The 17380-nt window shown below is 50.1% G+C and overlaps 1 protein-coding gene across 19 annotated transcripts in view; it reads right to left on the bottom strand.

Moving 5' to 3' along the window:
- Positions 1 to 17380, bottom strand: part of SMCO4 (single-pass membrane protein with coiled-coil domains 4) — a 56790-nt gene that overhangs the window by 33864 nt on the left and 5546 nt on the right. For 2 of the 19 annotated variants that reach the window (XR_004323085.1, XM_032488348.1), the window contains exon 1: positions 7668 to 8194. The exons of 10 other annotated variants lie outside the window; for them this stretch is intronic. Coding sequence is in view for 6 of the 9 variants with exons in the window: in XM_032488348.1 (XP_032344239.1) it covers positions 7668 to 7956 (289 nt within the window). In the remaining 3 variants the exon portion in view is untranslated. Of the gene's footprint in view, positions 1 to 7667; positions 8195 to 10887; positions 11070 to 17380 lie in introns of those variants that run through there. 7 more of the 19 variants (XM_032488346.1, XM_032488349.1, XM_014560740.2 and 4 more) reach the window with 7 other exon arrangements.

Here is a 17380-nt window from a genome sequence, read left to right as displayed (position 1 = left end):
AAGGCTCCAGACTCTCCAGCCTAGACAACGGAATCGATCAGACTCAGACCTGAAAAATTAGGGCCAAAACCCAAACCAAGTCCTTCTGGGATTCTGTCTGGTGTCTTACACCTTCCACAAGTCACATACTTACTTTCACGTGGTTCGTTCTCACTGGACAGTGGGCCCAGCTGGTGATTTCAGAAATCAGTATTTACCAGATCTCGGCGCTTCCACGAAAAACATCACAAAATCACCGGTTTAATCATATACGTGGCTATGTTCAGTTTCAGGAAACAGTTACTTTACTGTGGTTAAAAAAATAACATTAAATTGAAACATGCTTTTTGATTAAATAAAAAGTACTTGACTCTTCTAAAAAATGCCATTATGTTCTCAGAGTCCACAAGACGATAGTCTCATCTCATTGTACGTGGAAGACGTTCTGTTCTCTCTAAACTATGGAACCAGAACACCTCCCTGCACAGACACCTGCTCCACTGCAACATGCACTTCCTTTCCCTGCACAACCAAACCACGGGTTTGGGCCTCTAGTTCCGTTCGAGATCTACAACCAGAGAACCAGAGCTCTAAATGGGGCCACCCGCAGCAGACCCCGCATGAGTCACTTAATCTCTCTTAATATTAATCACAAAAACAAGAGCAGCAGATAATGCTTCCTGACCCCTTATCAGATGCCAAGCACTGGGCTAGTGGCACTTTGTTCAAGTTATCTCCTCCAATCCTCCCCACACCCCTGCGGTAGGTGCCCTTATCACGCCCACATTAAAAATGAAGAAAATGAAGCTTAGTAGGGCTGAGAAAGTCACCAGGAGCCACATACCTGGACGCTGCACGCACAGAATGCAAATCCAGATTCCTCAGGCTTCAGAGCCAGGCTCTTACCTACCACACGTGTGATGGCTCTCTGCTTTCCTCACACACAAAGCACAGGAAGGACCACCACCCTCTCTCCCCCTCAGGACAGTGCACGACGTGTGTTGACATCTCCCAGTCCGAAGGGAAAACTCTTAACCAGCTCTCCCAGACAGACAGAGTGACAACTACGTACTCAGCCCTGGGTTAAGGATGAAAGGAACATACAAAGGAAGAGAAAACAGATCCCCGCCCGCAAGGACTTTACCATCTACCCTGTACTGACCTAAACTAGTCCCGTCTCTCTAGGGCATTTCTGGCCATGAAATGTATTTCCAGTCAGAAGTGTGTTTCCATCGTGATCCGGGATACATGCACACATACTAATGTGCTGACACTTTTCAATTGTCTCCCTTTTTTTAAAATTGAAGTATAGTTCATGTACAATATTATATTAGTTTCAGGTGTACAACATAATGATTCAATATTTTTATAGATTATACTCCATTTGAAGTTATTATAAAATACTGGCTATATTCCATGTGTTACACAATATATCCTTGTCACTTATTTATTTCATACATAATAGTTTGTATCTCTTAATCCCCTACCCCATGTCCCTTTCCTTTTTTTTTTTTTTCAATGTGTCAACCCACTAAATTGATACCATGACTATGGGTGCTGGAGGACAACTTGAAAAGCCCTGTTCTAGAATGCACCTCTTTAGCTAATTAAATCTAATTTTTTTTAAAGGCAAAAAATATGAGGAAGTCCTTCCTTACATCTAATTTAAGTTTTCTGGGCTGTCAGGCTAATTAATTGCGTATGGGCAAATGCGTCCTCGGGGCAGAGGCAGCAGCGTATCAGATTAGTTAAGGGCCTGGGATTAGCAGACCTGCAGTCAAACGCGGACTGACTTGCCTGCTGCCTTAAGCTGGCTGACTTCTCCAGATCCTGGCCTATAAAATAGGAGATAACACTACTCACCCCTCGGGCTTGTTATGAAACGCCTGCCCGGTACCCGGTTCTGCGTTCCTCAACAGAGGCGCCGTGGGCCTAGGGTGGGGAGGGAGACAAGCCTGGTCTGTGGGCGGGGCCTGCTCTACAGGGGACCCTCGGCCTCCCTGGCCCCACACAGCTCCCGGTGGTTGAGAGCCCCCTGGTGGTTGAGAGCCAACTCTGCAAAATAAATGGCACAGTTGACATAGCAATCACCCCACAGCCTGCTCCACCACGGCAAGTGACCCCAACTCCTTCAGCTCTTTTATGTAGGTATCACTTGCATTCCACATGCAAGTATGACATGTGAGATGTCTGCTCTATAGCAGGGCTCAGGCCAAGTCCCTGCCCCTGGAGAGCATGCGGTCAAGCTGGGCAGGTGGATAGGTAAACAGGTAACTGTAACCCACTGTGCCAGAGGGTGTAACAAAGTCCAGGAGCCCAAGGAGAGGGCAGCTCATGCTGGAAAGTCCACCCCTTAGCCCTACATGCAATTCTTTTAGTAGGAAAAACCACAGCTCACAAATTTCTAATTTGTTAAGAACTGGTAACTACCTCCACCAAGCCAAGACTCAAGCCCGGAAGAAAAGCATCCTTGTCTGCACCCACAGCAATATTAGGACAGCCACAACGCTGGGTCTACCTCCCTGATGAGACTGTAAGTTCCTTGAGACTGAGAGTAAGACGAATTGCTCAAGATTACATGGCAAATGTACTCAAAACTGGAATCCCCAAAGATTGAAAATCGCTGGTCACTTTTCCGATTTCTCTGGAACTTGCCCTATACTTGTCTAGAACCAAACTTACAAGCAGGGGAGAAGAGGGTGAAAGGCCTCCCATTAGGTGGTCAAAAATATAAGACTGAATCTGCTAGGTGCTTAAGTAGGCCTCCTGAGAGGTGAGGCCAGAAACCTCAAATTTAGACTTTCAAAGTCATCTTAAGATAATTATACAGTCATTGTACGTGTGTGCATTAAAAGTATCAATGTATCTAATGTGTACATTTAAAATACCTGTTTCTCAGTATGACAGTTTCTTAAAAATCTGAAAATAGAGTTACCATATGATCCAGCAATCCCACTCCTGGGTACATATTGGGAAAAGATGAAAACTCTAATTCGAAAAGATATATACACTCCAATGTTCATAGCAGCACTATATACTATAGTCAAGACATGGAAGCAACCTAAATGTCCATCAACAGATGAATGGATAAAACAGATGTGGTATGTGTGTATACATATATATATATATATATATACATACATACATACATATACATACATATATACACAATGGAATACTACTCAGCCATAAAAAAGAGTGAAATAATGCCATTTGCAGCAACATGGATGGACCTAGAGATCATGATACTAAACGAAGTTAAGTTAGAGAAAGACAAATATCATATATCACTTACATGTGGACTCTAAAAAAAAATGATACAAATGAACTTATTTACAAAACATAAATAGACTCACAGACATAGAAAACAAACTTACAGTTAACTGAAGGGGAAACAAACACAGTTAACTGAACTGGAGGGATAAATTAGGAGGCTGGGATTAACATATACACAGTACTATATATGAAGTAGATAAACAAGGTGCTACTGTATAACACAGGGAACTATATTCAATATCTTGCAATAACCTATAATGGAAAAGAATCTGAAAAAGAATAGGTATATAAATGTATGTACAACTGAATCATTTTGATGTACACCTGAAACTAACACAACATTGTAAATCAACTATATTTCAATTAAAAAAAAAAAACCTGTTACTAAAATTCTGTTTTGGTATTTTTTTTTGTTTTTTAAAATACTGAGCCTGGGCACTTGAGAGGGCCATGTGGTTAACAAGGACACCCCTTAGCACTGGTCCTAGCAAGTGAAACAAACGTCAGCCACCCTATCCTAAAACCAGAAAGAAAAAGAAAATCTCAGGAAAATTCTAGCTAAAAATCAGAGTTATTCAGGGTTCCCCTATGCTTTGTCCCCTCCCTCTTGCTCTGGAGGAGGGGGTTTCAGGAGAGGTCAGTTACTAAGGCTCTGCCCCATAGCTGAGGTCCGTGATTTCTCCAAGTCACGCAGGTTTACAATAAAGACAGAATTGAGTCCGGGTGATTTTATGTACACTGTTTCATTTACACCTCACCCAGCTCTTTTTGATATCATTATTATGCCCGATTTATAGACTACATACTCAGAAGGTTAGTAAAAAGCCAGGAAGTGGCAGGGAGGGGAACTAGGGATGGGCCTGGGCCCTGCTGCCAGTGAGCCCCCTGCGCACCAGCCAGCAGGGACAGCACTCGAGGAGGGTGTGCCTCCAATTCCAGAAGACAATTGATTTTAAATAAACACCTCCTCTGATGCTTTTTCTGAAACTCCCAGAGAGGCTGTGGAGTCTGCTACCTCAAAGTCTCAGGTCTGAGAAGTCCCTTAAGAATCCTTGTCTGTGAATTGAGGGTGACGGGGACTCACCGGGAGCACCAGGTGAGGCAATGCCTGTGCAAAGACCCAAAAACTCCAACATGTCAACAAATATAAATGACCATGAGCAGCGGCATCACCGCCAGGACTCTGTTAGTAGCTCAGGGGGAAGAAACTGCAGAGAAAGACAAAGCAATTACACACCCAAAAGCTTGTGTCTATTCCTCCAAACTGCAGGGAAAGCACAGAGTACTGGAGACGGAGGGATACCCAGGTCAGCATCCAGTGCACACAGAGGAGAGGGTTAAATGGCTCCATCACTACCTATGTTATCTCGTGGACCCCACCACCTCACTGCCCTCATCCAAGGTCTTGGGCAAGAACACTAGAAAAAAAAGAGTGAGACAGATGAAGAATCCAACAAAGAGAGGAGGTTCTGAGGATTCTGGGGTGCAGTTATATCAGAGAGATAGCCTAAGATACAACTCCATCTGCACACAGAAGCCCCTCTGAGTTGGGGGCCTGCCTCCTCAGCACCCACGGCTGGCTCTCCTGGAAGAAAGGTCACATCTTGCCTCAGAACAGGCCCAGGAGCTGCTGCTACCATGCTCCCCATCCCTGGTGGGGCACGCCTTCCACTCCCAGGGCTCCAAGACCAGTGTGGAGTGTACAAAAGGCCAGACTTTCACCAGAAGGACATGGGTTCAAATTTCTGGCCCTGCTACTTACATACCCAAGCCTGCTGGCCAATGACTGCATCACCCTGACTCACTGTGTCTGTGCCTATAAAACAGAGACAGTAATCCCTATTTCCAAGGTTGTTGTGAGGATTAAATGAGATACTGTGCCTAAAAGGCTCCCCATGCAGGAAATCATCCACTGGCAGCTCCTACCAACGTAAGCAGGAGCCAGCAAATGCCAGGTCAAAATTAAATTTCAGTCTTTAAAAGAAAAAGGTTTCGTGAAATTAGTGAGAACCAACAATGCTGAAAATTCTAGGAAGTGAGGTGGGAAAACTACACCCCGCGGCTCCGGAGGTTTTCTGAAACCTCTCCATCACCAGTGCCCCTACAGGAACAGAGAAGTAGCCGGCGTCTCCTGTTACCTCCAGACTCTTCACGCTTTATAAATACACCACCCGACCAGCCAGAGAGTGCCCACCGCCAACTGCCTGGGCAAACAAGTCCAACGGGATTCATTCCGGAAATTAAATGTCCACGCAACCCAGCCACACTCAGTTCAAAATAGATCTCCACGACCTACTTAGTCTTCCAGCACCGTTCTCAAAGCCAAAACCAAGCGGACAGGGAGATGGGGTTGCTGACTTCAGCAGGGTACTGCACAGAACCCCCCGGCTTTCCCATCACTTGAAATGTGCACTGACAGAGATGGCTCAAAAAATTATCTTGAGGGTAGACAGACAGAAACCCTAGTTTTAAAACAGCTGATTCAAGTGGCTGTTAAAAAGCAAAGCATCCCAGAAGTCATGCAGATAATTCACCCTTCCGCCCAGCCCCAAGGATGCACTTTCATTCATTCAGACGGAAGGTTATAACCTCTCTTGGCAGTGGCTCTTCAAGCTACCTACCTCTCACCCTCAGAGTTGTTTCTGGAGTATCTGCATATTCTCCAGGACTCAGTGGGCTCTTTGAGAGCTAAGACCCTGCCTTCTGTATCTCAATACTCTGTAATGTCTCGCACAACACCGTGTCTTGGGTCAGCGAGAAGCAAGCCCTGCGCCCCCCATGAGAAGATGAGTGCCATCCCCCACCAGTGACAGTCCTCTGGGTCCCAGCCCACTTACATGCTTGGCCGCTCAAGATTGGAAAACAGAAACAGACAGACTGATACTTGCTGTTAAAACAAGGAAGACACACAAGACCACAGAAAGCTGCTGCATAGTTTCAACCACCATGTAGTTACAAAACGATCTCCTCCACTTACAATTCATTTCACTGGGGAGATGTGAGCCTTGGGAGGGTAAATCCAAGGACCTTGGCAGAGTCACATGCCAGTAAAATCCCAGGGCATTTCAACATACAGTGCTAGGCAGACAACAGAACACTGCATTTCACCAACTAAGTGATGGTGGAAGAAGCAAGCTCATGGTAAAAAACAAAGAAAACAAGCCAGAGCAAACCTGCTACCCTTCACATCCTAATCCATCCTCCTCACGTCTCCAGGGTCGACCCCACACACTCTCCCCACACCACTGAGCACTCAGAAGTCCCATCCTAGAAACTGACCCAATAGCCCTTAGTTTATTCAGCGCGTTCCCCCAACATCATGACATTTAATCGTCTACAATCACGGGAGGCAAGCAGAACAAGCATTTTTCTCACCCACTTAGAAATAAGGAAATTGAGGCCAAAGCATGTCTACCACATCACAGACCTTCCAATTCCAAGTTCAACGTCCTGTCTCTAAAATCAGCCTGCACGGCGCACCCAGGCCTGACGAAGCCGGGTATCTGAGCTCTATCTAGACCACCGCTCTTTCCACTGCCCCCAGTGCTCAGCACCTTCTAGAGACAGAACCCTAACACCTCCTCGCCCTCACAGCAGCCCCAACGCCTCACCCTGCCTAACAGAGACAAGCAGGAGTGCAGAGACCACCGTCCCTGGCCCCGTCGGCAGGGCACCTATGCCAGCCACTCACGCCCCGAGCCAGGCTGACCGCCCACCTCCCTGTAAATAAACAAAGGCCAGCACTAGAGCTTTCACGGAGAGACACACACTCAAGGGGTGGCTTTCTGCAAACAAGCGATGGGCACGGGGCAGGGTGAGTCATCACGGACTCCAGCAGCCACAAGCCAGATGCCAGGTTTCTGAGTCCCAGCACCCCGGGTCCACTTCCCATCTCTGGAACTACTTACTCTCTGTGACCTTAGGCAGCTTTGTTCCTCTAAGCCTCAGCTTCCTCATTTATAAAATAAAGGGTTAAAAAAAAAGGATCTCACAGTGAATATACTTCACAGAACTTAAAAATGGTTTAAAAGGTAAGTCTTACATATATTTCACCACAATAAAATAAAACAGGTTCACATCTGTATTTAAAAAAAGATCTCACAGGTTCATAGCGAGGAGTAAATAAGACTGTAATGGCAAGTTCTTGCAGCGTGGAGCACATATTAACCCCTACTAAACAGCTACTGATTATTTATAGTAATTTTAATAGCTCATATTATATAGATAGCACATGCTGACCATAGAAAACGCCAAAAAATAGACAGATCAAAAATCTCTTGTAATACCAAGACCCGGAGACAACCACTGAAATAAAATTCTTTATAGTGTTTTCCCAATGCATAGACATTTCTTAAATTTAGAATGCAATGTACAGATAATTTTGTCATCATGATCCATTCTTTCCTACTTACTAGTAATTGTAAAACCAATTGTCACGACAACATCCAGATATAAAGGGACTTTGTCCAGGGCAAGGATCAAAAGTTGCATGAAACTTGAGACAGGAACAAGGAGCTCACGCTGAACAACTGTGGGGACGCCTGCCCTGGAGTCATACCCAACCCCCACCACCTGTCCCCGCCTCCTGTCAATGTTCACCCGGAAAGCAAGACTCTGGGGTCTGGCCAAGCAGGACAAGGGCGACCGGGGAGCTCTGTGGGCGCTCTGCATATGCCAGGCTCCCCGGGACAAAGAGCTCATATTCCCGCTGCCCTCAAGCAGCTCCCACGGTGACCAGGGAAGTCAGTGCTTGCAAATCACCCCAGGACCCATCAAAGGGCTGCGGGGGACGCAAGGAAGGAGACATGCGTGACAACCACTGCATGCAATCCCCAGGTGAAGGATGAGAAAACCGAGGCCCAGGGAGGCAAGTGACCGTCCCAAGGCCGCAGGGATGGGACCAGTCCCAATATGCAGCCAAAGATTGAGCACTGACGGCCCTGAGCTTACTCACAGATGCTGCCTGCCAGGAGCCCAGTTGAAAAAACAAAAAGGTAAAACCATCAGAGCCTGCATGCAGTCAGTCCTGCCCATCCACAAGTACTTGTTTACTAAGCGCCTGGGGCACGTCAGCACGAGACAAAGGCCGCATGGGAACAGGATGAGGAGGCTGTTTCATGGGAGCACTTGGTGTCCTGCATGGCTCCCACGCTGGGGCAAGGCCTCTCTGCCTCTAGTGTGGAAAGGAAGCCAGACACTGCAGACTCCTGGCGAGACCTGAGTCAAAGCTTCCTGGAGAGTCTGGCAAAGAAGGAAGCTCTTCGCTGTGCTGGGAAAGTACCCCGAGAAATAACTCTGGGGAAGGAACCCCAACCCCGTGGAACACATTTCCAGTGCTCGTTTCTAACTAGGAATAGTCTTCCCCGCTGTCAGATGGGTGTGTTCTGTTTGGGAGGCGGGGAGGTGGGGAAGGAGTGGCGCCCAAAAGCAGCTCCTGAAATCCTACAGAGGAGCAGCTGCTCCTGGCGCCGGGAGATTCTATTTCCATCTCCGCTTACACGTAATTACCGTCCAAAGCGGTGCTCCCCAGAGGGGCGGCCGTGCCAGCGGCCTCCCAGATCTCCCCCGGACGGACTGCTCCTGGCACCACCCTCGTGGGGGTGGCTGGGAAGAGGGTCTGAAATCAGGGCCACCCACGGCCCACTTCTCCGCAGCCCTAATCACAAACGTGCCAGAACCTTTCCTTTGGAGGCCCGGAGAGGAAATTAAACGTCGGCCAGATAAGGAGATTTCCTTCGGCTCTGATGCCAAGGAATCCGAAGTTATGACTCCTCCAGGACCACACCAACCAAACTGGCACAGACCTCAGACCTCCCGGCCAGCACGCCCAGGGCAAGCCACGCCCACAGTGCCTTATTCTCTGTAATAACTATACTCGGAGTGTTTTTATGGCAAATGTGAACAAAGTAGAACCCTGCAGGCTGGTGACAAAGTGGGCAGCAGAGGGGGCCCCAGGGCTGGGTGCAATGACCACCCGATGAGTCCCCTGGTCTCTCCACAGGTGCTCCTGCACGTCCCTCCCCGCCCTGCATTTTCAAGGCCAAGTGAGGCCTGCTGCCTGAGACAGCTGACTCAACTCTCTTCACGGCAGAGCGACTAAATCCACAGAAGGATGCGGGGAGCTGAGCGCACTGAGCTCACACTGACCTCAGCATCTTCTAAATCTGCCGGGGCGAGAAGCACCTTCACCAGGCGACCCCAGGGCGCCCAGCGGGGCTGCCACACACACCAGGCCTCCGGGCAGCACCGACGACCCCCAGCCTTGTCTACTGTCTACTTTCTCTTCTCCGTGCTTGTGGTTTAAGTGTGGGGAAGCGGGTGGGTGAAAAGGCAACTAGAAGGAGAAAGAATAGACAGGAAAAGGTGGTGGAGCAAGGGTCAACAGAGCACTGACATTTCAAAAAGAAAATGCAGAGAAACAACTGCTGCAAAATACCTAGGCACACGGACACGGCCCTGCAATGGCCGTTGAACTTCAGAAAAATCCTCAGCGAGCTGGTCCACACCCAGACACAACAGCAGCTCCCGTCCTGCTAAAGGCCAAAGCCTCACAAAGACGGCAGGGACCGACGCGGTCCTTGACACTGACACACACACACACACACACAACACACACGCGGGACTCCCACCAAGGCCTCCGTGTCTGCTGGCCCCTCTGCCTAGGATGCAGTCCCTCCACACCTCAGCTCCTTCTCCACGTCCCCTCCTCCAGATGGAAGCTCAGACACCACCTGCTCAGCCAGGCCTGCCTGGACCACTGTTCACCACCTCACTGCCCCCTGCCCTGGGGCCCCCATGGTTTTTCAGCAATCACCACCACCTCCCATACTGTTCTGGGGAAAACAGTGTCCCCACCGTCAACCCAGATCCACCTGACACCTCAGAACAGGACCTCTTTTGGAAACAGGGTCTCTGCAGATGGACGTGGTTAAGATGAGGACACGCAGGAGGAGGGTGGGCCCTAATCCAGGGACCCTGTCCTAAGAAAACAGAGGACACAGACACAGGGAGGAGGGCAGAGCCGCTGCCACAGCTCAGGGCTCTGAGAACGCCGGCACCACCAGAAGCTGGGGGAGAAGCAGGGAGCAGATTGCCTCTCGGACCCCAGGCCTGCGAGGGAGCATGTTCCCATTGTTTAAACCGTCCAGTGTGCATGCCTGTGTTACAGCGCCAGGAAACTAGGACGGACACCATGAACTGTAACCAGTGATTGTCTGTCACCCTTCAGGAGACAACAGGCCCCAAGAGAAGAGGATTTTAACATCTGTGGTTTGGTGTGAAACACCCAACACCCAGAACAGCATCTGGCTGAATAGATTCTGAGTGAATGAAGACAAGCTTAGAGGGGAGGCAGGGGTGCCACACCCAACCTACAGAAGGCAACTGAGGGGCTAATGGCCTAGCTTTGCTCAGAGACAGAAGAGCCAGGACTGGAACTGAATCGGGACCTGCTTCACTCATTTGTTAAGCAGTCCTGGCTCCTCAGGGCAGCTGCTGCATGCAGTACTCACTGAGCACGAGTGTGGGGTGGAGCGCAGGAAGGGCTGGCTCCAGGCTCACATCCCCTCAGCGGGGCCGTGACCCTAAATCAGGCAGCTCACCCCCCCAAACCCCCCGTTTCGGCGTCCTCACCTGCAGCTGAGGGTGGATCAGAAGCCGCATTCACCTGCTCTCGAAGAGATAAACAAGGCTTGTTTTAATCTGTGCCGTTTCTGAGAGGTCTTCTCAGACCCCTGGAGCCCAGGCGATGTCTCTGTCTGGCTGACTTACACTTAGGGCAGCACCCTTGGCAGCCACCACGCACCACTGAAATCTCTCTCTCACCACAGGCCACTATTATCTTGCTGGCACATCTTTCACACTCGTGACCTGGACTCACGTCACAGGCCACTACATCTGGCGCTCTGTAAGCCACACAGTCTGCCCAGGCCTGCCTGCACTCTCACTGGGGGATCTGGTCCTCCCAGGCCCGCAGACACCAGGCCCCCCCACCGAGTTCCACCCCAAGGATGAGGTTTCTTTTGTGCAGCTGGACCTGGGCGGCTGGCGCTGCTTTGGAGCCTCGGGTACCCCCCTCCTTGTGCTCAACCTGCAGGTCTTGGGCCTCCGGTTTGGTTAAACCATGAGCAAACAAATCAGGGACTTCAAATGAACTTGCCACCGTCTGGGGTCAGGGGCACGAGACCAGCACAGACATCAGCCCGGGGCCAGCACAGCTAGGACCGGAACCAGGCAGAGGGGAAAGCGCGAGCTCTGGAGCCAGGCAGACACCCAAGTGTGAGCCCCAGCCGTGCCTCGCCCTGGGTACACCTGACTTTACCTCCCTGCACTTCGGCAACCTCAGCTCAGAGGGGCCTCAGGGGCAGCGAACGGCAGATGCTGCAAAGCACCCAACACCACACGGTTCTGTTTCCTCATATCTGGAAGTGGGAGCACCTGGCAGCGAGGAGAGCTGGGCTGGGGGAAGAGCCTCAACCCCGCAGGGCACAGAGACCGGGCCCACCTCCGCTCTGGACGGCCAGGCCAGCGGCAGACACTTCAGCTCTCACGGCCTAGCTTGGCCTTAAAAACAACGGGCAGAGGCTAGACAGAGAGTCCCCAGCACTCACTCTAACGAGGGGATGGCCTCTGCTCTGGGGCCCTGGAGTTGCACAGCAGGACTGGTGTAGGAGAACATCAAACGTGCTCTCCTGCCAAACCTGCCACCTTCACCCCAACACGCTCCCACAGCCCCAGCCGATCCGGGCGCCTCTGTGCAGCGCCTGATCTCCTGACCCCACTCCTTAACATCACCAGGTTCTGTGCGTTTTTATAGTTAGCAAACATAATACACATTCATGTGTTTAAAGTTACTTATTAAGGAAAGGAGAACACAAATTAAGAGTAGTAGTTACTTACAATTACCGAGTGCTTACTTATTAGGTAATGTGCTCAGAGCTTTACAAACATGACTCTCTTAATCCCCCCAACGACCCTGTGAGGAAGGTACTAACGTTATTCCCGGTTTACAGATAAGGAAGCCGAGGCCCAAGGAGAAAGAGTAACTTTGCATAAGTCACACAGCCACAAACGACTGAGTGGGGCTGGAAAGGACCCTAGAATCTCTTCACCCCATCCCCTCACTGCCCCCTCCACCACACCTTCTCCCTGTGGCCCCCTTTGAACAGCAGGTAAAGGACACCATCATTCAGCAAGTCAGAGCCCCCCAAAACCCACGGGCCGCTCAGCCTGCAGGGACGGCCCAGTGAGCCTATTTGTCAGGACTTCCAGATGCCCCCTCCAGCAGGTCAGGCCCCGAGAACCCCTTCCAAGAGTCCCTGCTCAGGGACAAACTGTCACAGTAGTCCCACATAGAAGCCGGGAGAGAGGGGGACAGAGCACCACGCCGCTGGAAGGAAAGCCCCACCGCGCACAGAATCTCTCTTCACCACGTGCGTGGAGGCTGTTCCAGAAACAAGGGAGTCTGGCTTTCCGGCAAGTGATCTTTAAATGCACCCCCCCCCCGCCCAGTTCAACTCCCCCCGCCCCCAACTTGGCCGCGCAGACCAGAACCAGCATCAACGTGCTACCACTCACACAGGCTCGCTTCCTCGGGGAGAGGCTCGCAGACTCTGGCAGGTTACGCCAAATTAAGTGTTCTGTTACAGCAGCCAGCCTCTGGGGAAAGCGCAGAGGACGTGACACCAAGAGCGATCGCTTCCAGGGCCACGCTGCCACCCCTGGCAGCAGGACGCTCCCGCCACCCAGAGCAGAGCCTTGGGCCTCAGTCCTTGGTCCTGGGGGGCTCAGCTCCCTCATCCTCCAGCTATGACGGACCCGCCCACTAAGATCCAGAAGCCAAATGAATCTGACAGCCGCACTGGGATGGATTAGATGCCTACTAAACACTGGCCATTTCCATCACCGAGCAGAATGGCAACCTGTGGGCAAATGGGCAGCCTCAGACACTGTTGGCAGTTTAAAGCAGGACAGCCCTCGAGAACACAGTGTAGGGACTACTGTGACAGTTTACGTGTAGAACCCGTGGCACACCAATTCCACGCCGAGAAACACGTGCATATGTGCATAACAGTACATATGTATGAAGACTAAATGGCAAAACTAATGAGTTAGTTTATACAACTATCAATGGGGGACTGACTTATAAATTGTGAGGTATCTGTACTATAAAACATTCTGCAGACAAATTAAAAGAACCACACGCATGAAAAGATCTACAAGATCTTACATTATGTGAAAAGACAAAATAGTGAAACAATATACATGATGCATCAGACTTATGCTTACAAAAGAAACAAAACTATATGTAGCTGTGTGAGTACAGACTGATGGACAGTTTTGGGATATGCATCAGACTGCTACGACTGGTTACTTCTGAGGACCCAGCAGGGAGGCGGAGGGTGCTACATTTTCTGCAATGTACTTCACTATGTGAATGGGAGAGCATCATATGTATTATCTGTATCATTTTAAAAAAAGCAACTGAACTGATTAAAAGCCACCACCACCAAAACAGAGGTCATGCTCTGATGTGAAATTGTCACATCAATCCAAACAAGTTTTGGTGCCACACTCCAAAGTCTTCCCAAGAGTGACTGATACACTTCAAGTGCAGCCTCTAAGCCCCAGATGATGGACCAAGTCAGGATCAACAGGGCAGAAGAGAAATGTGGGATCAGAGGAAAACTTCTGTAAAAGCTTTGTGGAAGCCGCAAACCTGTCCTGCCCTGAACTTGGCTCCAAGACTTTCCTCCCTCTCACTCCCATAGGATGAGAAGAAAGTGAAAGCCAGGATTAAGAGAGAATTCCCTTTCCTACAGCAGAGGGGAGGCCACCGCTGCCACCAGCAGAGCTGCTCCCAGGCTAAGGCAAAGGAACGGCCTGGCCAAACTCCACCTGCCCGACAAAGGCACCACGTGCCAGGCTCCTGGGGCTGCAGGGAGAGCCAAGGCTGGCAGCCCGGAGCCAAACCGTTCCAGTCCCTCCACTTCGGCAAACAACCAGGCAGGCCTCTTTTCAACTCAATACTGAAATCCAAACTCAACCAGTACACAAATCAGACAGCTCTGCCAACAAAGCGGCAACCATGTGGAACAAGGAGACATGAACCAGTGGGAACCTGGACAAAGGTGCAGGTGCTTTTTCTGCCAGTCCATAGTATCACTTCTGTAAATTCGGACATTTAATAAATAAATATCCTTTTTTTTTTTTTTTTGCTTCCTAGTAATAATTAAAACAAACACACACCCCAAACACATATGCAGCAAAAAAGAAAACAGAGGGGCTTTGCTTAGGACATGATGTTCAGGAGGGAGGCCTGACAGCTAACATCCTGGGCAACATCCCCTCCCGTTAAAACAGGTACCCTGTCAATGCGCCATACTCACTGGGCACTTTAACAACCCACGGCTAGAGGACTGCCCTCAGGACCAGGAAAAGAAGTCACATCTTGGAGGGAAAGGGGCGACCATTAAATGGTGGGGAGTGGTCTTACGCAGTGAGTCACCGCAGAGACGGCAGTGACTGCGGACCCCGGGAAGTGGCCAGTCCAGTAAAGTAACTCCCAGCCTCTTCGCAATGAGGATGCAGCCCAAGCAAAACCGGCACCCAACCAACGGGCTGGGACCCAGCAAGAACAAACCATCTGAAGGGCACGGGTATTATGCAATCTGCAAAACAGCAGCCCGGGCTAGTTTATTATGGACTCTGGCACTGACGAGGGGAGAGGGCGTAGGACCAGCATAGTCCTGACGTGGCAACAGTGCATCATCGAGGCGAAAATGTGAACACTAACCACCTGGACCAGTCACGTCCCCCTGCTCTGACTCTGGTTCTCCCGAGCATGGCCCGGCTCCACTTTGAGGCTGCATCCTTCAGGGGGTTGTCTCACCTCCTCCCAGGGTGGTCACCACTGAGAACTCGCCCACCACCACTCCCGCTTCCCCACCAGGCTCTGCAGGCTTGGTGACCGCAAATCACCTCCGCCTAGAGGCAGATCAGCCCCTGGGAAACAGCCAGAACCAAGGACCACGCTCCCAGGGGGTTCACTGAGTCCACCAGGGAACAGCGGGTGCCAACTACACCCCAGGGAGGCTGCTTTCTTTGGGGATTTTTCCTTTTGACGCCTTTATTTTAAATCTGAATATCCAAATCAGCATTTCCCTAAATGAGGTCTGAGAAGTTGAATTCCATCCTAAGATGCTCCAGGAAAGGTAGAAACGATAAGGCCTGGGGTGCGGGTGGGGGGGGGTCAAAGAGAGGGGAAGGCACTTTGGGGTTCTACTCAGGCTCGTTTCTCTGGCTCTCACAAGAGGCCTTAAGAGGCGATTTTGGTTTCTACAAGGATGGCTTTTGGTCTGCACAGTTAGCATCTCCAGTACCCAGCCTGCAGCGATGACGGCGCTGGGAGGGGTGAGGAGAGGAAAAGAGTGGCTGGGATTTGACTCCTCCCTGTCTCAACCCTGCGTCCAGAGGACCGAGCACCATCCACGCTGACCACTGCCACCATCTTACTGCCTTTGGTTCAAGCCTGTCCTCTCTCATGCCAGTGACCCCGATGGCCCCGTTTCTCTACTCATTTCCTATTCCACGCAGCCCATGGGGCCACCTTTCTAAAGCACAGACCTGACCTTCACTCCCTTAATGAAGCCCCAGCCCACAGGTGGAGTCCGACCTGGCAGGGCAGGTGTGGCATGCAGAGATCACGGCTGCCACTCAGACTCACGCCCGGCTGGCTACGTGGACCCATGCGTTTCTGTGCCCATTTCCTCATCTGTGCGACAGGAATAACGCGATCGGCCTCCAGGGCCACGGCGGGGGCCCATCCAGATTGCGGAGAGCCTGGTCTCCAAGAAGCACCGCGACTCTCCTGTCCCCAGCCTGGCTCCTGAGTCTGCCCTCCTCACCGCCTCGCTGTGCTGCCACCCCGCAGCGAATGAATCCCAGAAACTCAAGGGAAAAGAAGACACATTTGAGATCTAAAAATTAAAGGTCATAAACAGAAAAATGAGGCTACCAAAATGTGAAAGAAACCAAAATTAACTCATTATCAAAATAATGCAAGAGGAGGGAAGAGACAGGAAGAGAAGGCAAACAGTACTTTGGGGAGGAACTGCTTTTAAAATCTATGGCTCTGGGATTTTTTTAGACTTCATTTTTTCCCAAAGATTTAGGAAGATTACATTTTAAAGGCTCACAAAGGAGACACTTCTGGTTTTTTTTTTTTAAAGCTATTTCTTAATTAATATCTTCAGAGAATGAGGAAGTACTTTTATAGACTGACTGAATCTTAATAAAATTCTCAGAGAAATTCTGGCATCAGTCACAACAAACACCCTCCTGGAATTTAATTTCCTTTTCCCCACACAACTTACTATGGAAACTCATTTACAGTGCCGCCGCCACCAGTCAAAACCTGCCTGGAGCACAGAAACTTCAAAGCCCCACAAGAGAGTCTTACAGGACGAGATGGATATTGGCCCCATATTTAGCCAAATCCTACATCTAACAGAGATGTCCCCCATGCCAAACTTTCCAGATTTTACTGTCAAACCAACTCTCTCATCTCCTTCCTGGCCCATATCTGCCCTGCACCCACTCCCCCAACTTACACTAACAATGTCCCCTTTCAGCTAGAAACCCCCAAATTCAGTATCTTTTCCCTGCCCAACAAAACGAATAAAAAAGGAGAGAAGGGCATAAAATAGGCAAAGGGAAAGGAGCTACATCCATCTTCAAACTCCTAACGAAGATCTGTCTTTTCTGGTTTCTGGTTTGGGTCAATTCCCTCCTTTTGGATGACGCTGGGGCCTGGAACGCTCACTGAATGTGCTGCAGGTGGGGGTGGGAAGGCAACAGCTAAAAGAACGATTCATAAGTACAAAAATGTACTTCAAAAGCCTTTCTCCCTCAAGGACAATTCCTACTGGAAAACTTAACCAATCCCACTACCCTGAGTGCCTGTGGTAAGTGGAGGGAAAGGGCTGGATGACAACCACATCCCCTGCAATTCCCAAGTGTATCTCATTTAACGCAAGGCAGACAATATCACCCTGAGTTTACATACTCAGAAACCGGGCTCAGAGGGATCAGCATGTATACCCCAAGCCTACCAGACACAACTCAT

This window comes from Camelus ferus, chromosome 10 (genome assembly GCF_009834535.1).
Source record: "Camelus ferus isolate YT-003-E chromosome 10, BCGSAC_Cfer_1.0, whole genome shotgun sequence".
Lineage (NCBI taxonomy): Eukaryota > Metazoa > Chordata > Mammalia > Artiodactyla > Camelidae > Camelus > Camelus ferus.
Note: the sequence above shows the minus strand (reverse complement) of the source record. Positions and strands in the feature narration are given on the sequence as shown.